The sequence below is a fragment of the Camelus ferus genome, chromosome 5 (assembly GCF_009834535.1).
Source record: "Camelus ferus isolate YT-003-E chromosome 5, BCGSAC_Cfer_1.0, whole genome shotgun sequence".
NCBI lineage: Eukaryota > Metazoa > Chordata > Mammalia > Artiodactyla > Camelidae > Camelus > Camelus ferus.
Window position 1 is genome coordinate 53526311 of NC_045700.1, and position 24320 is coordinate 53550630.

At 36.2% G+C, this 24320-nt stretch overlaps 1 protein-coding gene across 5 annotated transcripts in view; it reads left to right on the forward strand.

Moving 5' to 3' along the window:
- ITPRID2 (ITPR interacting domain containing 2) overlaps positions 1-23760 on the forward strand; it is a 79858-nt gene extending 56098 nt beyond the window's left edge. For 3 of the 5 annotated variants that reach the window (XM_032479857.1, XM_032479861.1, XM_032479860.1), the window contains 10 exons: positions 4175-4247; positions 7877-7965; positions 9311-10516; positions 12570-12647; positions 12726-12853; positions 13267-13417; positions 14475-14540; positions 15222-15680; positions 21965-22082; positions 22614-23760. In XM_032479857.1, the coding sequence (XP_032335748.1) occupies positions 4175-4247; positions 7877-7965; positions 9311-10516; positions 12570-12647; positions 12726-12853; positions 13267-13417; positions 14475-14540; positions 15222-15680; positions 21965-22069 (2355 nt within the window). In that variant the 3' untranslated portion in view covers positions 22070-22082; positions 22614-23760. The remainder of the gene's footprint in view (positions 1-4174; positions 4248-7876; positions 7966-9310; positions 10517-12569; positions 12648-12725; positions 12854-13266; positions 13418-14474; positions 14541-15221; positions 15681-21964; positions 22083-22613) is intronic. The other 2 variants (XM_032479858.1, XM_032479859.1) reach the window with 2 other exon arrangements.
- The last annotated feature ends 560 nt before the right edge of the window (positions 23761-24320 follow it).

Consider the following 24320-nt stretch of genomic DNA (forward strand, 5'->3'; position numbering starts at 1 on the left):
AGAAAGCTTGTAGAACAATGAATAAAGAAGGGAAATAATGTGTTTCTTTAATTTCCTCTTCTCCCAAGCATGTTGAATCATAAAGACAAAAGAACAATCTTAATAAAGTAAACTTTTAGATCCCATTCAAAGTTGGTTGTTACTATTTTTCTTTCAGATTCTTTTCCCTTGAGGTTTGATTCCTATTGGGGACTTTCTTCCTGTAAAAACAGTGAATAAATATAAGTTAAAACACACAGACTCTCAGTAAGCCAGTTTTCAAGCAGATTAGCTGAATGCCAGCTGCTTTGGGTAGCTAGGTAGGAGAAAATGTTGCAGACGTGGCTCTGTGCATGAAGCTACTTAGTCCCTCTGAGGCAGAAGGTAAGAGCTGACAGTCACCAGGAGCAGAGAGGGGAAGTATTTAAATGTGAAGAGAGTAAAATAGATGACAGGACTGACCGTGGCCTTTGAGAATGGAAGTGACTATCATCTCTTATGATAAGGAAAAAAAAGGCCAGAGACTGTTTTTAATTAAAAGTCAGTTTGCCTTATAAAAAATATGTATGAATGATTCACAGTTAGACCAGATGCTACTCAGTAAGCAATTGTTCATCTTTTAGGTGTAACGGAAAAATTTCTCATACTTAAATGTTAGAGGAAGGAGATCCCTGTAAATTGGTTGTCCTGTGTCTCTTTATAAATAAGTTTATATTTAAATATAGATACTGTTGGTAGTATGTACAGTTTTTAAGCTATCGAAGTTTTAGTAAGTGTTTCTAATCCTGTTTTCACACTGATTGTTGATTAACTAATATACCCATTACTTTTTTTTAGCCATTATGTTTCAGGGTTCTTCTTGTACTTACTGGAGTTAAACAATCCCAAATCAGTCAGATACCTGACAGATAGTTGTTTCCATGGCCTTTCAAATTTGCCTGTGTGTATTTTGAAGGCAAGTATTGTGTCTGCAATAGAATAGGAACTCTGGCATGGCATGTGCACTGTTGTCTGTTACTTCAATGCCCAATTAGTCACTAAGTTTTGTTACTTGATATTTATCTGAAAGAATGTTAACCTTTTGTTTTAAAAAGTATTCACCTGACAGTAAAAGTAAACCATATGTGTGTGTGTATATAACTTGGAAATTTTTTAAGATAAAAATTTGCAACTAATTATATAATCATAAATTAGCATAGAAAGAGATTTTTGAATTCATTTTCCGGTTTTCTCCCTTTGCAGATGAGGAAGCATTCCCCACCTTCCCCAGTATTTGATACTGCTCGATAGCAGTGGTTCTCCATCATCTTTCTGAGAGATGTGATGTTCCCTTTGGTATCAGTGCCTCACTGCGGGGAGGGGCATGGGGCTATCAGTGTAGGGAGTTTCTGGAGGATGGATGGCAGAGGGAGATCTGTGGTAAATCTTCACCACTTTACTGTTTTAAAATACTTAGCTTACAATCGTGTTTGGTCATAGTAAGGAACTGTGAGGTAGGAGTTCCAAACTTCATTTTTCAGTTAAGAAAACTGAGATAGTTGTCACAGATAATTATATGAAGCCATTCAGCCAGTTAAGTGGCATGGATAAGACTTGAATTTGGGTCTTTGTACAAACCTACTCCTTTAGACTATGTCATACAACTTGGTGAAGGTCAGACTATTTTATAGGATCAGACACTGAATAAGAAAGAACTCAAGTCATCTGATGCACAGCCCCCTGCCACTTCTTTGGAAAAATAATGCTTTCCTTTGAATTTTTTGAAATCATTAAAAATTGGACAGAATTGTATTTTCTGTGGCTCCAGTTTTGGTTTTCTGCTATGTAGATCTCTTCAAACCTTAAAGGAAGGGTTGCTAGAGTGTGGACAGTCCACATATTGCTGTTCTGTAAACCACAGTACAGTACTGTTGAGCCTAGAGGATGTGATTTAGTCCAGATAAAGGTGGCATGTTAAAAAATCCAAACTATGTGTCTGCCTTGGTAGCAGGACATTGATTGAAAAAGATAATCTTTGTTTGATTAAAGCACTTTTAAAATGGAGTAGCTCAAATGTATGGGTTATTCTAAGGCTGTTTTCCTGCAACTTTAAATCCCAAAACACTGAGACTGAGTGATTTTATCATTTTGGTTTAGTGGGTTTTTTTTTTTTAATTTTTATTATGAAAAGTTTCAAACTTATCCAAAGATTAGAGAAGATAGTGTAATGAACACTCATTATCCATCACTCAATTTGAGTATCAGTATTTAGCTATAATTAATAAAAGACCAACCTGTAGTAAATGACCGGAATTCCACTGAGGATTTGAAACCACTGAATAGGGAAAATCCTGCCACATGAACTTGAATTCCGTTTTTGCATCATAGTTTTCTGTGGTGCATCCCATTTTGAATTTGACTGCTTTCCTTTGCACAAGTGTAATCACTAATAAAACATGGTAAGCTGTGAAATTCAGCCATTATCACTAGCAAGTCTGTTCTTGTCTCCAGCAAGTGACTGATGATTTTGCTGCCTAAGTTGGAAGAAGGATCCTAACTTTAGTGGTTTTATTAGTAAAATATGATCCTCTCAGCATTTTTTTAAGGGCCCTATTCTTTTCTTTCAGTTAAAATTATGGAGTTTGTAGTGAAGGGAGAAAGGGAGGTATTTTTATTTTTGGCCATAGCATAGCATCTTGGAGGATAATATACTGAGGATATGTATTCATTAAAGTCAGGTTGCTTTGTGATAATTCTACATTTAAAAATGAGAGATCTCAATGTTGTGCCTAAGCTGAGATTCTTAGAATATAATTAAAGAAATTTGGATTTCTGTTATACTTTTTTGGTCTGTTAGGTATTTACTTTACAGAAAACTCTTTGAAGTAGGCTAGGCCTGAATAGAGACTAATAATAGACCTTCTGTTGACTATAAAAAGAAAATGCATTTTGTTTCTTTCTGCTCAAAACAATGGTTTTCCTGTTGAACTTATGTCTGCTGCTTTGGAGAATACAATTTTTCAATAATAATGAATAGTAGAAACTGTTTTATGTTTGATTTATGGGAGATAATGACCAGTACGCTTTCAGTTTTCAAAAGATACATAAACTTGGATTCATGGAATCATGCAGAACAAAGATATCACAAATCAGAGCAGTTTTTAAATTGGGTAATAATATCTTTAACCTTTGAAACTATTTTTCATGTTGGTCATTTCAGTCTCATTCCTATGGAATATTTCTTACTCTTGAATGGATCTAAAGCTCAAAACTACAAGAGTTTTATCTAAAACCTATTTGCTGTTTGCTCTTTGGTTTGTTCAAGGCTGAATGCTCATATGTTTGGCTAGTTTGCCTACTTTACTAGGATATTAATTATTATTTTAAGTATTAATCATTACGGGTAACGTGTGGGCATTAGTATTATACTCCCCCCACCCCGGCCAAATTTTTAAATCTTAATGTAGAGTTAGTTATGTTAAAATAGAGTATTCAGGGGGTGGATGTGGTGAATAAGGAATCTGAAAATTCCTGAATTACGTAGTTGTGCAGTTAGGGAAAAAAAAGAAAGACAGCATAAAATGACAACTTGTATGGGTTTGATACCTTCTTTGAACATAGTTTTCAGAGAGGATTTATAGTTTAGATCTTTCAGCATTTTAATTCTATAGTGAAACCTGCTTTTCCACTTATAATTCCCAAGTTATGTCAGGAAAAAGCAGTCTTACACTTGAATGGTTTTTCATACCTGAAAATTTGTGGACTTCTACCAGATTTTGCAGTGGGAGCATGATGTGCCATTTTTGAAGGTACAAGACTTGTAATTGCCTCAGGTGTGTGCCAGCGAGCTGCAGTGGGCGTACTGGCGCTTCCCCTGGGATTGACCTTACACTTTCAAGTTTAACATTCAGAGAACTTTTTCTTATGGGTCTGTTTTTCATTTAATAGCAACTTTTTTTTTAATGAAGTAGTTTATACATGGAGTTATTTTTCTTGCTAGGTATAAACTTGCAATCCTGTTGTTAACTGAAAAATAGGTCCTAAAATTGAGATGTGGGGCATTATAAACAATTTTGAGATAGGATGTCTTTCACTTTTAAAACATATAAAGCTTTGGGACCTTTTTAGTTAGGTTGGTTGTTTTAGTAAATGGTGATTAAGAGGTATTCTTTGCCATAGATCCTGTAAGTTTTAACTATGTAAAACTCTTCTTTAGGTTCAAAGTACAGAGGGAGAAGCTCCCCATATCCCGGCCACTTGCCAGCTCGGTCTGACCAAGTCAAAGAGAGGTGAGTAGACCAATAGCCTCCAGTTCCTGAGCACACTACCACCGTGTCTTCGGGTGATTGAAAAAAACTTTTTTTTTTTTAAATCTGTCAGTGTTTACAGCATCTGTAAATGTAAAAAAGGATTAAGAACCCAAGTGTGCATGCTTCATTATGGTTTGGTTATAGAATTTTGTTTTAATCTTCCTGGAGACTTCCGTGCTCATAAAGTAATTTTAGTTTGCTTATCTTGTAATGACCTCCTTACACAATTCTGTGTATTCCAAATATTTTTTTCAGTTCTGCGTAAGGGCTAGATGGGAAGTGGTAGAAAGAACAGCAAATTCAGGCATATTTATTACATGGTTGTGCTTGAAATATACATTTGTATTATCTACCTCTGGGTTCTCACTATTTAAATACTGCTCCTAGGTGTAATACATGAATATGCCTCTGGCAGAAATAAAGTCTTTCAGCAATAGTTAAAGCTAGTTAAATTCAAACTATGGATCAAAGGTGAGTGGCCGTAGATATTGTCCTTCTCTTGAATTATTAATTATTGACCAAAGAGTCTTTGAATCCATTTCTTTCACTTTAACTTGCAACAAGAAAAACATGTCTGATCATCTTTAAAGTCACAAAGCTTTTGAGATTTAGAGAAAAGGAGAGAGGAAATTAAAATGACCACTGAAGGTAGGACTGTTTATTTTTAAAACTTTACACATGCTGAACCACCCTGTTTTGTTTTTTTAGCAAAGATTCATATGTATTTTCCTAGAATAGGAAATTACATGTTTATTCTCTTCTGATCTGTGAAATGACTTCATGAGAGACAATTTGCACGTAATTTTTCTTTTATCGCAACACGGTACTAAGCAACAAGAACACTCTCACTAGGTCAACACCGTTCTGGGTGACACAAAATGAACTTTCCTGTTTAATTTTCTTCCCCTTGTGAGTCCGTAAATACATGTATGTGTTTCTGAGCTGTAAGGCAGAGCTCACAGCCATCAAGGAATCTTCGCTGTAGATAGGCGGACAAGGGGTACATTGGAAGAAGCAGCCTGCCCTGTGTCACAGGGGGATGAAGGCAGTATAATTACTTTAAAATCTTTGAAGAGTAAATAAGCTTCCTGTGGTGGCAAAGATGGAATGTGGTTAGTAGTCACATCTGGGTTTCTTCCTCTTACCGATGCAGGAACACTTATTTCTAGAGGCATAAGTAAAAATGATAACTTTTTTTGAATCACATCTTTATAAATTAATAGTACAATTGTTTTGTGTGTGCGTGAGTGAGGGAGAGGGAACAATGTAGTGTTCTAGTCATTTTTGAAGGGAGCCTATCAAATTTTGACAATGTGAAATGCAAATATCTTAGATTAATCATGGTGGCAGAATTAGAATCACTGGTAATGTAGTCATTTCACAAGGTTAGTAAAAATGCATATAGTGCGTGTATAAAAATACTTCACACTTTAGTAATAGGACTTTTGAAGTGATCTTAATCTCAATTCCAGCCCTGGGATTTGCAAACTAAAGTCTAGAGAGGTTTAGTGACTCAGTTCATGTCACAAGCTAACATTCAGTAGATATGTTTAGAGCAGTCCAACATTTTCCTTATTACAGAAGACATACAGTATTTTCTTTAGTCTAGCAGAGTGGATGGGTGTTCTGCTTTGTTTCTTTATGATACTGGGTAAAAAGAATTTCCACATTTTGTTTTGTTCTCACTTTAATGTTTGGCCTAACTTCCTAGTTTTTAATTAAAAATAATGTCTTATCTCTTCAGTTAGGACAGAGGTCTGTTTCCTTTTAGTTCTACTTTTTGTGTGTGTGTGAACTGTGTTTTTTGTGAAACTGAAACATCTGACTAAAGAAGCTAGATTATGACTCATAGTTTACAAAACAGTTTCACCTGCATTCGACTTAGTTTCTGAAGCAGCCACGTGAGGTGGAGAATTGTCCCATTCTCTGGAGGAGAAAAGTTACTGCTTATGATGATAAAGCCGGAACTTGTGCCCAGGTCTCCTTGTTCTTTCCACTGTCTGACACATGCTCTGAAGCCTCAGCAGGCAACGCTTGACCTGACGTGTGTGAACTCAGACAGGGCTAACTGCAGAGAGGCGCACGTGGCATGGACTGTACCCTGCTGCTGCAGGTAGAGCGGACTTTGGCGGAGAGAACCTGAGAGGAGCTGGTCAAGGCTTCCCAGTTTCTTTGGCAGGTGCCCTTTGCCCAGCAGATAGGGCAGTCTCACTTCTAAATTCTTTAACTGTTTAATTTTGTTGTCGCTTTAAGGAGATTGTAATCATTGATTCATTCAGCAAACATTTTTTATTGTTAGCTTGCTCTAGGGTACTTGGGATACAAAGAAGAATAAATAAGGTTCCTGTCCTCAGAACCCTGACAGTCTAGCTTTTTTTTTTTTTTTAAAGACAGGCAAGCATATAATTATGGTAATGACTGATATGTTAATCATTTTCTCAAATAATATGATACACAGTCAGTACCTATGGTAACAGCTTATTCCAATTCAATTTCAACAGCTTATTTCAATTTACCTAGACTTACCAATTTCTTATATTTCATTATGTAGTTTTGTTAATTTTTAAACAGTGTTACAGAATTACTCTAAATTTTTAGTGGGAAAAAGTATTATTCTGTTTCGTGTTGCTCCAGGTTGAACCTAAGGCTACAGTATAATATTTTTCGAAGTCAGGCAACCTTTGATTGATTTTTGGATTTTATTCAAACTTATTCTCAAGTACTTTCTATTACTCAAATCTCAAATGAATGTGGACTTGGTAAACACTTTATTTAGCCTGTTGCTTCTGACATCCTGCAGAACTTGACTGTCTCCTGAAGTGTCTCCTTCATTTGTAAAGCCTTCCCCCTGCTGTGGTACTTGCGGTGTGGGTGGGCATGTGATCGTGCCACTGTGCTTAGTTGGTCTTTTTATTAACCTAAAACAGTTTTTAGGTTATACTAACCAGGAATTAGAGTTTTGTGGCCAAAAAGAAAGCAGAGTTATTATAAAATTTAACAATATTATGTACTAGTTGAACCTACATGACTGAGTTTTATGCAGTTGTTAAGAAATAATAGTCTCACAACTTACAAATGTTTGCATCATTTGAAACATCAGAGGCATTTAAGTACTCTTGCATACAAATTATTTAATTTGTTGGCCTTAATTGTGTTTTTATTTTCTTATTAGGAAGGTAATAGAAGTTTTTACATACTACATTTAAACTTCTAATTTTACATACAAAATATCTTACATACTTACATAATGAAAATGTAAATGTGAAAACGTGTACTTTGGGATTTTTATCTTTATTAGAGCCATTTTTTTTTATTTCAGCCAGTTGTCCTCCAAGGATAAGACATTAATTGGATTTACCTAAGTACAGTGTAATTAGAGCTTAATTAGCAATCAAACACAGAGGATTTCTAGATCAGATTCATTTTTGTTTGAATTCAAGTTACCACCTGTGCTTTGAAGCCACAATTTTGCATAAGTGAGGCATGCTTTTCTAAGAAAAAAATCATTGTTATGTATCATAGATCTGTTGGGCATCATACAGCTGTAACAGTATTGTACTCATTGAAGTTCCATCTGGCGGTTTTGTATAACACATTTCCTTTGGTAGATCACCTGTTGCGTACTGCAAGTCAGCACTCTGATAGCAGCGGTTTTGCTGAAGATTCGACAGACTGCCTCTCCCTTAATCATCTTCAGGTAAAATTTCCTATTGTAGTAGGCACATGATTAACTTCTTTATATTTAGGTGGTTTTCCACTGGCTGTATATTTCAAGGCAATCTGTAATCTTTTTCAAATGACAATATGATGAAAATTCTGGGATGCAGATGTTATCTAAGCATTTGACTACAAATTTTAAGTTTCACTAATTCTTCATCTCTCTCTGCCTGAATGTTTAAAAACAACAAAAAACTTCTCCTTTATTTTTGGACCACCAGTAAACAGAAGTTTACTAGTTAACCTGATTTTTATTTTTTTAATTTTTTACTGTCAGTGTATTTCAGTATTTTACAATAACTGTTTATTTAATAGTGTGGACCCACAGCTTGCTGAATATTTTCTGACTTTCATGTATGTTAGACAACCCAGAAAACAGGCACATCTTTATCCACAAGGAGCTTAGTCTGTAGTACACAGCATGTACATCACAAGTATTTAAAACACTGGTAAGCAAATTTTAAGGAAAATTGGAATAAGAGAAAAGGAGAACCCCAAAAAGAACCTTGAGAAACAGCATTTAAGGAGTAGGCAGACAAGAGAAGTATCTAAGGAGGCTCAGAATAATCCAACAGGCATAAAAATTGGGAGATGGAGGAGAAACTTTTCAAAGGAAAGCTATGACCATTGGAGTGAAAAGATGAGAATTTGGTTTTTCAGAAAGTGAATAGTTGGGTGAATAGTTCTGATGGAGTAAATGAGGCAAAAATAGGATTGCAGAGTAAATCAGTGATAAGGGACAGAGGATCTGAATGCTAACTGTTTTTTCAACTAAAGATGATAGCCATAAGATAGGTCTTTTTGTCTTTTCCTTACGTGTAATGACTTAGGGAATTTGTTTGGCTGAGGGAAGGGGCTGTAAGAGAAAGAGTCTGATGCAGAGAAATCTGAGGTGAAACTGGAGGAATACACTAGTCCTGGAGAGGATGTGATCAGAAGTACAGGTTGGGAGGATTAGCTTTGAAAAAAGAGACAGTTTTCTTTCAGAATGGAGAGGAGGGAATGATGGGAAGAGACGTGGTGAAGTTTGTAGATGGTGGGGAAGAAGTTAAGAGATGTTTATCCATTTTCTCTGAGTCAGTGTCATGTGTTGGAAGAAAGGAAGATGAGTATTGAAAAGAGATTTAAGGAAAAAGTCTAGAATAATCTATATGAGAGAGTGGAGGGGTTGCTGATCAGAGCACTTAAAGCAATTTAGAATAGTACCGGGGCCAAAACGGAGGTGGGAGACCCTAAAAGTACAGAAGCATCGTATCAGTTTGGTATTTTGTTAATGCTGCTTCTTACAGGAATTCTCCGTCCTTCCACCCGTTTTCCTTTCACAGGTTCATGAATCCCTGCAAGCCATGGGGAGTAGTGCTGATAGTTGTGACAGTGAGACAACAGTCACATCATTTGGTGAAGAGCTCCTTACACCAACGGCACAAGACCAGCCTTATTTTAATGAATCAGAGGAGGAGTCTCTCACCTCTCTTCAGATGGGAAGAGAGAAGACCGCAACAATTGCTGACAAAAGACCAGACAGCCAGGGTTTCCCCCCGTGCGAGACTGTTGAGCATACAGGAAGTCCGCAGTCCACCTGTAGTGCAGGGGATCACGTTACTGAGGTCACTGAAACGAAAGAGGACTCATCTCCAGCACAGCCAGGGGAACTACTGAGGGCAGCAAGTGCTGAAAGTGACATGGATAAAAGTAGTGAATGTGAATTTCCCCAGTATACCACCCACCATATTCTTAAATCACTGGCTTCTATTGAAGCTAAATGCAGTGAGAAGGGCTCTGAAAATACAACTGGGCCTCCCTCTGTGGACAGAGTAAATACAGCTTTGCGAAGAGCCCAAATGAAGGTTTTCAGTCTGTCTAATCAAAGAGTGGGGCGTAGCTTGATAAAATCAAAAGATCTGTTAAAACAGAGGTACTTGTTTGCAAAAGCTGGCTATCCCCTGAGAAGGTCTCAGTCTTTACCGACCACCTTGTTGAGTCCAGTAAGGGTTGTGTCCTCTGTCAATGTTCGGCTGTCACCTGGAAAAGAGACCAGATGCAGTCCACCTTCCTTCACTTACAAGTACACACCGGAAGAGGAACAGAAATTAGAAAAAGAGGCGATTGAACGTGATGGTCAGTCTTTAGTTAAATCCACTATTTTCATCTCTCCGCCATCTGTGAAGAAAGAGGAAGCCACCCAGAGCGAGGTGAACCGCTTGGAGGACTGCCCTCTGCGGAGGACTCCCGCCTGTTCACTGTACGCTCCGGTCCCCATGTCTCAGTCCACCTGCTCCCTTCACTCCATCCACTCGGAGTGGCAGGAAAGACCCCTGTGTGAGCACATGAGAACTCTGAGCACTCACAGTGTCCCCAACATACCAGGCGCCACCTGCAGTGCCTTCACGTCCCCTTTTGGGTGTCCTTACTCACAGAGACATGCTGCCTACCCTTACCGAGCGTGCTCTGTGAACCCTCCTTCTGCCATCGAAATGCAGTTGCGAAGAGTATTGCATGATATTAGAAACTCACTGCAGAACCTTTCACAGGTATGAGAAAAAGTATGTCTTTCTGAACTTTTTTCTTTTATTGGTCTGAACACCTCTTAGTTCACTGAGAAGCTAGGACCCATCAGGTATGAACCACCTCAGCTTCGTTGTCCTACCTGCAGAAACTTATCTATACCTGCCCTCCTCTCAGCCTCTTCCCTCCCAGCTCGAGGGAGTAGCTGTAACTTAATTCTGAACAAGGCGCTCTCCCTCCCTCCTAGAGAAGGGACATCGCTCATTAGGTCTCCTCCCTCCTTTAGCCTGCCCTCCACTGTCTTCGTCTTAGTCAAGGTGTCTCTATTATTAAAACTCTCCCCTCTCAAGTACTGTGTCTCCTTTTCTCTGCCATCTGACAGTGTTCACCACCTCTTCTTTCTGAGTTTTCTTCCCCATGGCTTCTGTGTCGCCGTGTGTTCTCCTGGGGCCACTCGTAGCTCTCTGACTAAGCTTTCCCCTCCATCTACTGACTCCTGATGCTGGTCTCCTGGCACAGAATTAGTCTACTTCCACGGGGTGAAAAGACTGGAACCACCCCAGAAGAGAAAAAAAATCAGGTAAAGTGTGAACTTGAATAAAAATGGTCTGTGTGTCTTGTCACTTTTAAAGTCATTGCTCTCAGATGTTAGTGAGCAGGAAATATAATTTCCCAAAAAAAGCTATGAAAAGAAGTAAATTGTGTCTAGGTTTGCCTTTCATATTTCCTTCCTAAATCTCTTTCTAAACTGTTTATATTTAGATGATTGAGGAAATGAAAGAAAATGACAGTGTAACGTAATGATCAGGGTGTTCAGCTAGGAGTTAGGAGGCCTAGAGTGTATATTATAGATCTTTTATCATGATGACAAAGTAAACGAGAAGCCACTTGGACAGTAAAAGTGAAAGTTGGAACTTTTCAAGTTATGTAGTAAAATAACACCTTTTTTAAATATAGAGTTTATCCTCATGACAGCTGTCTTCTAATGATTTTCTGTCTGACCAGAAAGTGGGTGTTTCTCCTTCCTCCTTACAAAATATAGTTCTGTCTGGGAAGGAGACATTTAACCTTTCAGCTGTCATTTATGTAGCTGGGGATTCCCAGGTCCTATCCTCCTGCACCCTCATGGTGCACTTGTCTAAGCCAGCTTGTTCTGCTCTAGATGTGGTCTTCCCTCTGACGTCCCATCAGTAGCTCAGCTAATTCATTTCCCTGCCCTCGCCTCTCCCTGCCTCAGTAGACAGATGCTCTTCATGACCTGGCCTCTGCCTGTTTCCCCAGTCCCTTTCTCTCTGCGTGCTCCTGCCGTGTTGGGCTGCACGCAAGCTTCTGCATAGCTGTGCGATCCTAGGTATCTGTTTTCACCCATGCCACTTTTTTTTCCTACCCGGACTGCCCCATCATGGCTTTCTTTGCCTGACCAAGTCCTGTTTACTGTTAAGGCTCAGCTGAGGTGTCACCACTGTCGGGAAAAATTACTCATCTAATCAAAAATTTTATTTGTTTCCATCATAGCATTCCCCACACCGCTCCCAACCACTATAATAATTTTTTTTTAACTTCTTTTCCCTTCTTTCTCTCACTGTGAGAACACTTGAAGGGAGGGAATGCCTTTTGTCCTTCATCTTTTTCACTGCCTAAAATCGTGACATATAGTAGTCACTCAGATGTCTAAGAATGAGTGTGATGCTTGCTTTCTCCTCTCTCAGCCAAGTCAGTAGTTTCTGTAATCTCAGAATGACATTTGCTATCGCTTCTACATTTCTGAATTTTGCCTTTATTTTTCTGCTTCCTCAAGGCAAGTGGGAAATCCTGCAAGACATAGATTTGAACTATATGCGTTCCTTTGCCTCTTTCCCATTCCAAATACACTGACTTATACCTGAAACAGATAGGAATAATAGCTGGCACTGGGGACTGATTTGTTTGGTTCCTTACAACATGAAGTGGTTTTTTGTTTTTGTTTTTTGCCTCAGAGAAAAATATGTAGGCCTCAAATTCCGCCTTTTTAGCACCTTAGATAATTTGGGAGTAGTCTCTTTAACATTGATTTCTTACCATATTTTCACTCTTTTGAAGTACCCTATGACGAGAGGACCTGATCTTGCTGCTGCTCCATACAGTACTCAGAAATCATCTGTTCTACCTCTTTATGAAGTAAGTTCTCACTTAAAGCTTTATGCTACAAAAGAATTCGTGTGATTTAGACGTTGATGGTGTCATATTGTATTTTAGAATACTTTTCAGGAGCTCCAGGTAATGAGGCGGAGCCTGAATTTGTTTAGAACGCAAATGATGGATTTAGAATTGGCAATGCTGCGCCAGCAAACCATGGTTTATCATCATATGACTGAGGAGGAAAGGTAAAAGTTCGTTTGTCTTAATGTGGCTCAAAATATTTTTCATTCTATAAAGCATTGTGAGCTTTTAATTTTTGAAGCTGGGTTTTTATTTCTACTGCTGTGTGCTCTTTATCTGCTTTGTGAACCAGTGCAAATAAAATTAGGCGCAGGGTTTTACTAAGTAAACTTCTCTCTCTTCGGTGTAGTGAGGAAGATAGATAGTGGTTGCAGGCTGTTTTTAATTGTTTGGGATATTTGTGATCGATGCTAGAGGAAGAAAAACCAATTCTCCCAGTGGTTACGCCTACTGCAGGTGCCGTTGCGCTGATACGGAACTTGGAGTTTCAGTACCTCCCGATAGCCCGTGAGAGAGTTGTGAACAGGAGTCCTCAAACTGCTTTTCTCAAACTTTGTGCCTCCCACTGTACTGACAGGTATGAAGTTGATCAGCTCCAGAGCTTGAGAAATTCAGTCCGAATGGAACTGCAGGACCTGGAGCTGCAGCTGGAGGAGCGCCTGCTGGGGCTGGAGGAGCAGCTCCGCGCCGTGCGCATGCCGTCGCCCTTCGGCTCCCCGGCGCTCCTGGTACGCGACCTCCGCTTGTCCTGGCCGCAGCTCTCACGCGGGACTTGTTTGTCGCGACCCCAGGCAGATGCCTTAATTTCAAAACTTATTTAAATGGCATTAGAGGCATGTAGAATGTTTAAGGAGCCTTTCCCACAAATCAGTTGAATGTGCAAGTTGTGATTATTTTCTTAAATGTTTAGTATATTTAGAAATACATTGAAAATCATAATTTTTAATAATAGAGAATAAGGAGCAATACAAAAGTTTAGGGCTTTAAAGGGACAGTGATAGTGGGTTAACATATGACTAATTTAGGCGCTAATCACTGCATGTAACTGTGAAGAACACAGATAAATATTTCACTTAGTCATTTTATTTTTCCCCTTTCCTGCTTTTGGGGGAAAAAAACAAACTGTTCCATTGAAACTTTTACTTTATTTTGGATTCTTTTTCATTCTTTATGTTTTTTAAGGAATCAAATGAAATCTTTGTAAAAGCAAAAAAGCATCTATACGACCGAGACTAGAAACAAACACTTTATTTTGTATCACTTTTCATACTTCTAATGTCCCCTTTCTATGCAGTTTGAACTTCGAGTTGTATTCTTATTTTTGCCAAAATCTTTCAGTTGTAGAATATATTGTTTTGAAATGTTAAAATAGCAAACTTTCATCTGTTAATTGAACATATTTGATTTTCTTAAAAATAAATGGATGAACACACAAACATGCACACATATGAAGGAGAACCAGTAGAATAAGAACGCATGTGTTTGTGTATGTGCACACATATATGTATAGCATAGAATAAGAATATCCTGTATCATCAATGAATATATTTTTCCATAAAAGGTTTTGATCCATTATTCTGAGAAGTGTGTATTGGTGACAGCAGTCAGTCAACTTGAGTCACAATAATACACTTTATAGGAACCTGTGACAGTTGAGGGTAACCTTTGTGACATAAAGGACTGTCAGAGCAATAATGAGTTCATTTTATTATGAATCACTTGCAATTTGAAAAAACAGACACACACACACACACACACACACATATATTGTTCTTGCTTTTCCAGGGAATGTGTGGCAGTAGGAGCGCTGATAACTTGTCATGCCCTTCTCCATTGAATGTAATGGAACCAGTAAGCCTCTTTCCTTTTAAATCACTGGGGAAGGGAATGATATAATATTTCATAAACAGAGAGTCTTCCTAATGTAGATGGAATTTTTTTAAAATTTGGAATTTGATGTTAGTTAAATTGATATTGGAAGTGAGTCTGGCACTTCTGAAAGTACATTGCCATCTTTGACCACTAGAAAGCCGATTAATTACAATAGTGATTTATCTTTATAGCCCAAAGGAAATAATGCATCATAAGAAGTAATTTATACTCCAGGAGAAATGTTCTTTCAGAGTCTGATTTCGGGTCCTTTAGGTAATTGGATCTAGAAGATAACTACTTTTTGAACAAAAGTCTGATTTTTATATTTTAAACAGATTGATTCATTTTGGGGGTATTACAAGTAGCTGTTTTGTTTTTACTGGTTACTCTTCTTAATAAGTAATTTGGACACCTGTATGGGATCAAGTAAAATTTCATCCAACTGTAGTTTAGTTACACATTTTATGGCTTGATCTCACTATGAATTTAAATTTTTCTTGCTGTTTCTACAAGTGAAATTGAGTAGTAACTGAATACATTAGAATCATTTCTTTATTAGTTAAGTGATTTTTGGCAGTGATCACAGCTAGGATTTGAATCTTCTTTTAACTGCCAATCTTAATTTCAAGAGAGAAGAATTACAGTTTTTCTGATTTCCAGGTCACTGAACTGATGCGGGAACAGTCATATCTGAAGTCTGAATTGGGCCTTGGAGAAATGGGATTTGAAATTCCTCCTGGAGAAAGCTCAGAATCTGTTTTCTCCCAAGCAACATCAGAATCATCTTCTGTATGTTCTGGTCCCTCTCATGCAAACAGAAGAACTGGAGTACCTTCTAGTGACTCAGTGGGCAAACCCAAGACCCATCTGGTACCAAGCAAGAAAGTATTCCGAGCATCAGTGGCCCTAACACCAACTGCTCCTTCTAGAACAGGCTCTGTGCAGACACCTCCAGATGTGGAAAGAGCCGAGGAAGGTGGAGCAGCTGAAGAAGCCTCAGAGGCTATAGGACCTAAGTCTGAAGTGGAGGAAGAGCGTGGAAAAATTTCATTATTGCCAGCTGCTGAGGAAACGCATAAAAACGTGGAGCAAGATGAGTTGCAGCAAGTCATAAGGGAGGTGAGTAAAATCAATGCTTAATTGATTTATTTAGTGATACGTGTTGGAGAAGATTTTATTTGAACATTAATTATTTATAAGATACTCCTTTGATTCACTGTATTCAGTAATTTTGCCATTGATCCAACTCATATCTATTAAGATGTGTTTGTAATGCCACTTCTGCAGATTTCACTCCAGTGTGAAATAATTGCAATTCTCTATATCCACTGTGGTGAAGAAGGTATGTGTAGGGTTTGCAATATAGCTGACCATGTGACAAACTCTCGAGACCTTTGTGTCCATGTTTGTAAAATGAGGGGTTTCAATTTAGATCTCTTCCAGGATTAAAAGCTATCATTCTGTAATGTCAACTGATATGAAAAGAATGGTGTTGTGATATAAAGAATTTGATCTGTTTAGTTTAGTGGGTGTGGAAAAATGTGGAAATTGTTTAAGTTGTTGAAATATTTCACTCTGTATTTCTATACAGAGTGAAAAGAAGGTCTGTCCTATATAGCACTATGCAAACCTGAAGCATTTAACTGTAGTTCCAGGTTACCAAAAGGACTAAAAAAATTAGGAAGATTAGTAATCAAAGGTCAAAAGTTAATTGAAAAAATTAGTAAAATAGCTGTTTTTGGCACTAGGATCGGGTAATAAGGAATACTATATATATCATTTAAAAACGGAGACTACTGTAGATACATCTTTATGATGACTTTTTTTCCCTACAAAACTTATACATGTTGAATATATTTTTTTCCATTCTGTTCCCTTAAGAGTAACTCTTAAGGAATAAACATAATTATTCATAATTCTTTCTAACTGAGATACTTAAAATCCATGATGAAAAAGGATTTTCAATCTTTGCAATGGTTAAAAGGAGGAATATCCTACACATTAAAAAAAATCTCTTTACAAGTGTCTTAATGAGTATCTTCTCTGTAAAGGATAAAAGAAAAACAGGTGTAAGGCATGAAATCCTTAACTTTAAAGTCTAATTGAAAGGAAGTCTAGTAACTCAGGAAACAATTGAAAAATCAGAGAGAAAAGCATTTAGTGTGATATATTTGAGAATTAAGAATTTAGAAATGGAAAAAGTCAAAATGAGCCAGAGAAATTAGGGTCAGTGGTCCATGCCCTCTTTTTAATCTATATATTTCCAATAAATTCAGTTATATGAACTAACATATGTTTAGAATTAGTCAGTAGCAGTAAAATAATTTTCTAGTGGTTATAGGTTAAGAATGGTAGCAACAGACAAAAATGTTCCTTCAAATGGGCCTTTGATCTTCTGCGTCCGAAGATTAGTTCATGTATATTAGGAGCCATCATTTATAGCTGTATGACAGTAGCTAGAGAAGTACATTAAAAATAAATACAGTCTGTTTTGCTGTAGTATGATATATGCATTTCTAAAAATCGTTGTTAGGCAGATTTGTGCAATAAAAACTGCAGAGTTTTATGGGGAAAATAGGATTAGAAGCATAACACTCAAACTTTGTCAGGGATATATTTAAAAATAGGTAGAAACCTATTAAAAACAGTAACACTATTATGTTAAATGGTTAAGAAATACATAAATACTGCCGTAATGTGACACTTTACCTTGAAAAAGATCTGAAATTTGCCTGTGGAATTGGACTTTGGCAGGGTTGCAGCTTGTGAGTTATTGTGAAGTAGTAGAGGAGGGTGACAGGAAATCCAGCAGAATGTCTTAATCCCAGATGTGGAGAGGTGTGGTTCGTAACACACGGGGAACTGAGACAGCTGGTAGGTGTGTAATGTTTGTACAGTTCGGGAGGTGTGTTGTTCGCTTTAGCTGACAGACAAATTCTCATTTACAGAACAAGCACTATAGCAGAAGAGGTTGCACGTATTTGTAATTTCTTTTCATGATGTGAATTACCAACTCTCAAGTTTAAAAGGTCTTAATTCTATACATTTATTTGTCCTACAAATGTAATTATTTTTGTCGGTTGCTTTGGGCTGACTAATGTTTAGCAGGCTCTGTACAATCACCTTGCTTAGTTAGGTATGACTGATTGTAACCCATTCCTATTAATGTATTTCACATCAGACATTAATTTTTGAGTAAGTAATTTTTCTCTGTGATATATTTGTTAACTGAAAAAAATAAGTTAAAAAAATTTTCCCCTTAGAAATGTGATATTTTTGTTCCCTTTAGTTTACTTTAGTTTGAAAATTATCTTTGGAAACTTGACTTTATGTACTCATTTGGCACAAATACTCCCTTAATGTGCACTTGAGTCCTTATTTTTAAAGCTGTCAATGGATGGCCCTGATATGTGCCATAAATAATTTCCTGGGAGTAAAGCATCCCTAAACCAGAATGTTGTGGGGTTTTTTGGGGTTTTTTTTTTTTGTTTGTTTTTTGGCTGATAGAACATAGCATACATATAGAAAATATGGTTGTTCCCATTATACTGTGTTGGTGCTAGAGAATTACATAATCATTTGTAAGACCCTGTTATTAAATATGGAAGATTTTATAATTTGAAGGCATTTATAAACTGACATGCAAGTTGAATGTTTGAAGAATTTTTCAGAATTTGTTACTAAATGTAAATTTGAAACTCTAATTCAGAATTTGGCATAGTTTGAAGGAATTTTGGCTTAACATTGATCCTTGTAACTGTTTATAAAGAAGGACTTACCAAGTAAAATATATGGTAGATCAAAAAAGGTATAAAAGGAATATTGATGTTCTTAAGAAAACAAACTATTTTGAAGCACTTTAAAAGCATATGTTGGGGGTTGAGCGTATAGCTCAGTGGTAGAGTGCATCCTTAACATACATAAGGTCCCGGGTCCAATGCCTAGTACCTCCACTAAAAAAATAAATTTTAAGAAAAGCATATTTTAATAGATAAATTAGTCTAATGCCATTTAGAATTTAAAAAAAAATTTGTGTTAATATCATCTTAGCTCAGTTACAGTGGCATTCTGTTCAACTTTGCTTACAAAATATTTAAAATTCAAATTAGTCTTGATTCTATTCATTTAAAATTCTTAAATATACATGGTACTGAATTCCAATTTTTTTAAAGCTGATTGTATCAGCTACCAAGAAAATTAAATTAGATTCTGTCTTTCCAGTAAATTCTGGTCCCTAACCCCATTAACAAAGCCACTATTCAGGAAGGCAAGATTTAAGCTTGGGTTGAACAGTTTTGCAAGTGAGGATTAAACGTGTTTGGCAGACACTTTCAGGGAAATTTTCTTATTGCCCTCATGGGTGCATGAAAACATTGATGTCTGTCAGGCCTTTGTTTCTATTATTTCACCATATGTGAAGTTTTTAAAAAGAATTCTTTCATTATTTATAATGTGTTAATGCTGTAGAATTCTTTTGAAGGAGAACACTGAAAGAAAGTTCTTTCAGACGAATATTTAATACACTCATTCAACAACTAAGCTTTAGTCAGATTAAAGATACCCCTTTCCTGTGCAGATTGTGTGCGTTGTAGTGGGGAAGTGTACGCTTTCTTGGAATTTGCCCAGGTGGTCTGTGATGTATGTAATCAGTGGCGTGAGACTGTTTATAGTTACTTTTTTAAAAAAGGTAAGTAAAAAGATTACTTAATAGAATGAGTGAGCATGTTTCCACAGAAGCAGACAGAACAGAATTAAATGTCAAAGCATAAATATAGATTGCTGTGTGTAGAGAGTTCTCTGTTTATTGAAGTTCCTGGGCTTGATTCATGCCTTTTAGTATCTTTATTATATTTCATCTGGCAAGCTTTAACCTGTGTTTTGGTAAATACACAGCTTGCCCTGTGTTCTTAGTACAGTTGTGTTTGTGATCACTTGATACAATGGCTGCCACAAAAGAGGCATTCAGCAGATGCATATTAAATGGATTTGTTGCCCCACACTTCAGACTTGCTCTCAGCCTGTTTACTTGTCAGTGGGCATTCTTTTCTTAATCTCCAGTAGTCTGTCTTCAGCCTGTACCACTTTTGGAAATGGTGCTTATAAAGGCAACTTCACCATCTGTCCCAGTAGTTTTCGCACTACTGATCCTTCCCACCTCTCTGTAGCATGGGAAACTGGAACTAATTTATTTGTCCATATATTTATTTCTTCAGTAATCTAAAGCATTTTGTCATCTTCAGTGCTAGTCTGTAGTCCTTTGTTTTCCTACTTTCTGTTCCTTTTTGCATCGATGCTCTCTCTCACCTTGTTTCTCTCTCTCATTGATACCTTCACTCAGATGTTCATTAAGCACTTACTGTATGCCAGGATACATTGATAAATGAGCCTCAGTCTGATACTATCCCTGAAGTAGCTCACAGTGAACACTTTCCACTGGACCTCACCCTTCCTATTTCCAGTTTCCTTTTACTTCCTACCTGGTAGGAACTATCCTGTCAGCCAGGCTTCTTTTTGCACCCTTCATCTGAGATGCTCTCGCTGCAGTTTTCATCCTCACTGTTGTCCGAAATTGTCCTTACTTTTTTTGTGGCCTACTTACTATGTTAAAGTTCGCTATTCCCTATGAATTATTTATTTATTTTTTTCCTCTTCTAGCCCATACTGGTCTCTTATTTTTTTTTTAATTTATTCTGTTCTTATGTCATTAATGAATTAATAAATTTTTTCCTCTTAATACTTTATGAAACAATATTCATTTTGTACCCATCTAATTAATAACATTCTTGGTAGAGACTCTCATGCGTTCTCCAGTAAGGTCTATACCCCCCAAAAATGTTGGCAAACATTTTGGTTTGTAGAGAATACTTTATGGCTAGTTTTTGTTTTGTTTTGGTGGGGAGAGGCAGTTAGGTTTACTTATTTATTTATTTTTAGAGGAAGTATTGGGGATTGAACCCAGGGCCTCATGCATGCTAAGCATGCACTCTACTACTTGAGCTATGCTCTCCCCTGCTAGTTTGTGTTTTGAATGAAGAATGGTTTTTCTTTTTTTGAATGATGAAGATGAGATGTCCATTGGACAACAGAACTGAAAGACTCTACTGCTCATTGTCTTTGTAAATTTAGATTTACTGCGGTTCAGATTCAGTACACTGCATTTGTGCTTGTGGCAAAGAGATTCTGGTTGTCGTAATATTTGTATTTTGTATCTAGTACATAGTTGTTTAAAAAATGAATCTGAAGTACTATGAACTTCAAAAACTTCATGATGTTTAAAGTTTAAAAATATTGGTAGAAGGTAAAATGAGAAGCTTCTATTTATTTAAATATCTTTCAATACAGATGGTTGGTAGCTAAGAAGCATTTGCTTCTCTGCTTATGTATAAATATATATGCATTGTGTACCAATTTTGCGTGACAGATGAATACACAGCCATTTTTGGAAAGACTTCAATTGAGATGTGTTCAGGATGTACTTAGGAACATTTTAGGAAATAGATCAGGCTAACAGGAAACTGGAAATGTAAAATTTTAAAAGCTGGTTGAGAGTGTCTCAAGTGCTAATTTGGGAAGGCATTATCAGTTTATTTCAGGAAATACACATTTAAAGCTTTCACAAAGGGCTGTTTGGAGGTAATGCTGTATTATTAGTGAGGAAAAGGCATGGATAGGCTTGTGTACTGTTTGGTCATCTAGAGAAGAAAATCTTGATGGAATTGTCATTGCCTCTAGGTTTGTTTTCCAACAATAAAATGATGTGTAAATCCTAACCTGAAGCACAATTTTTAGTCAGGTAACAAATGTACCATGCAGCTAAATAAAAATGTATTTCTTCAGAGTTTATTGTTGTTTAGAGAATGTTTTTCATGTTTTGAAGTACATCGTACTAAATGATCATTTCTTCTTTCTACTTAAATGTGCATGTTAGGTTAGAACAATACGTAATTTCTTCAGATACTTCAGTTTCAGTTATGGGTTTTCTTAACAATGGGAACACTTGAGTATCCTGTTGATTACCATACAAAGATAGACATTAATAAAGAAATATAAAATAGAACCTAACATTTAATGAGTTCTTTCAGGCTATTTTGTGTCATGAAGCAAATTAAGTTTTTTTAATCCAATGTTTTTTTTAATGTTCTCAACTTAAGAATTGTTATATTTTGTAATGAAGCTGAGTTATGCTAGACGAGACCACAGAGTCTGATCTGGGTTTGAGGATGAATGGACATGATTCCCTACTCCCTCCCTGTATTTCATGAAAGGTTACATGAAAGTTATGGTTTTTCTCTGTAGTTTAGCTGACTGCAGAAATTAAATGCTATTCATTTTTCTCTGAAAACAGAAAAAATAGATTACAGTCATATTGCTAAATTCTTATCTTCTTCTTTTTGCTATTCTAGATTAAAGAGTCTATTGTTGGGGAAATAAGACGGGAAATTGTAAGTGGACTTTTGGCAGCAGTATCTTCAAGTAAAGCATCTAATTCTAAGCAAGATATTCCTTAAGTGAAATTTATAGGTAAATTTTTCTGAATTTCTTTGTTTAGCTAAATTAAATTAGTACTTAGTTTTTTAATGCTTTTTTGTTTTAGCACACAAGTCTGTTTCTCTAGCTAAATTTTGATTTTTAGAATGTATATAATGTTACCCTGCGGTGTAAAAACCTCGTAAACCTCGTTTTGTAAGCAAATCAAATTTCATAATCTCAATCCTCCAAGGCATTATTGATGTTTTATCATTTTATTAAAATTTTATTATAGTAAATAAATTCTGGAATTAAGGATATCAAGACCTTCAGACCTGAGTGTTGTTTTGATAGCATTGGTTATAATGTTATTTCAGATGTACAATTTATAGATCCAGATTTCAATTAATCATAAAATTTTAGTATTTTTCTGTCTTTTAAAGAGACATAGCCTAAGTTCCATATCTAATCAACTCATAATTTGTAAAGGAAGATCTTTTATATATGTAGAATATTCTCATCCTTCTTTTAAAGACCTTTTCATAATAATTGAAAAATGGTTAATGTTCACTTTTCTCTTTTAAGGTTGACCTGGGTCCTATTAGCTGTGTGATACTGGAGTTCTCAGATACACACTGGTGGAGGTGTCATTTGTGCTTCAGAGGATACTTACTGCTGAGCTGGGCTACTGTATACAGTGTACAATGTTTATTTCTTCTGTGCATATCTTTTTAAAAAACATAGAAACTTAGGCACTTTGCTGACTTTATTTCTTTTCTAAACTATCAAAACTATAGCCATTTGAAAAGCCTAATATTTATTTGTATGTCAATATTTTCTAGTTGATTCCCTATATAGAATTAATTTTAAAACTTGAAAACTTCCAAACTTAACCAACTTATAAATAACATATTTCTTCAGACTGGCTTCTTAAAACACTGACCTCTGTGAGGTATTTACTGTGCAATAACTGATTCATTTTTTGAGAGCTTGAAACAACCAATGATTTTCCCTCCACTGCTATTAATTAGTGTCACTTCCAAGAAGAAAATTTGTTCTGTTGTAAAAATTGCTCTTAATTCTTGAGGAGGTTACTAATAGCAGTAGGATAGAATTATGTTACCTACAACTACTTAATGTTCTTACACTGTAAGCATTGTTACTTTACCCAAGACAAATGTAATATTATAGCTTATGTAGTTTTGTGGTTTTTTGGAAACATGCCTTATGTTAAACACTATGTACTTTTTGCATTGTCCAGACTTCTTTATTATAAGGAGATGTTTCTTCTTTTTTTCAGACTAAATAGTAGAGTATTGCCAAAATAATGGGGCCTGTGACTTGAATGGATAGAAATGAATAAGCTGGCTTTGTTTTTTCCAAAATGGAAGTAATTTAGATTTTCTTTTCTCATAATAAACAGTTTTAATTCAGTTTTAACCAGTGAGAACTGTTTTATGGGGGGAAAAAAAGGGAGGTGGTTTCCTGTTTGGTTTTATATATGTTAAATAAATGTGTAAAGTAACAGCCAAATGTTATTGGAATTATTCCTTAGCATTTATAATTTTCAACTCCTAGTATATTTCTTTGTGTGAAATTTTAATCAAAAGTGGTTGAAATGTTAACAGTATACTTTGAAAGAATATCTAAAAGGTTTTTTAAATGTTTGAATTATCATACAAAGGCTGATTTCTAAAAAAAAAAAAATTAATAAAGTATTTATTTTGCCTAACATGTTTTTAGTGGTTTCTTTTCTTGAACCATAACGTGAAGAATTTGGATTGGATTTCATGAGTAACAAATAAGGTCCAGAAGGGTTGGAGCATATAACCTAATGGACTGAAATTTTCTTTTCCTGAAGAGGCTTTACCATGCTTTCAAAAATGCAGTTAAGACTAGACCACCCTGGAGAAAGAGCTCATACTGATGCCTCTTGGTCACATCTAGTTCTGTGGTCCTAATGATTACCATATGAGGCTAAATAAGACATTTCTTTAAAATGTACTTTTAAACTACAAAGAACAGACATTAAAATATTATATTATTCTTTGGTCCAGATTAGTCAGCATTTTAACAACTTGATTCTAATTATAGTAAAATGATACATATAAGCCAAACACCCAATATTAGTAATACAGACATCAATGATTTTAACTAAACAGCTTTGTAGCCATTTATAGTTCATTTCTGACAATACAAGATACCCAGAGTTTGATCATCAAAATTTGAGGTAAAAAATTTCAATAGAGTAGAGTAGAAGGAGAGAGAATTTCACAGACAAGCAAAAACTAA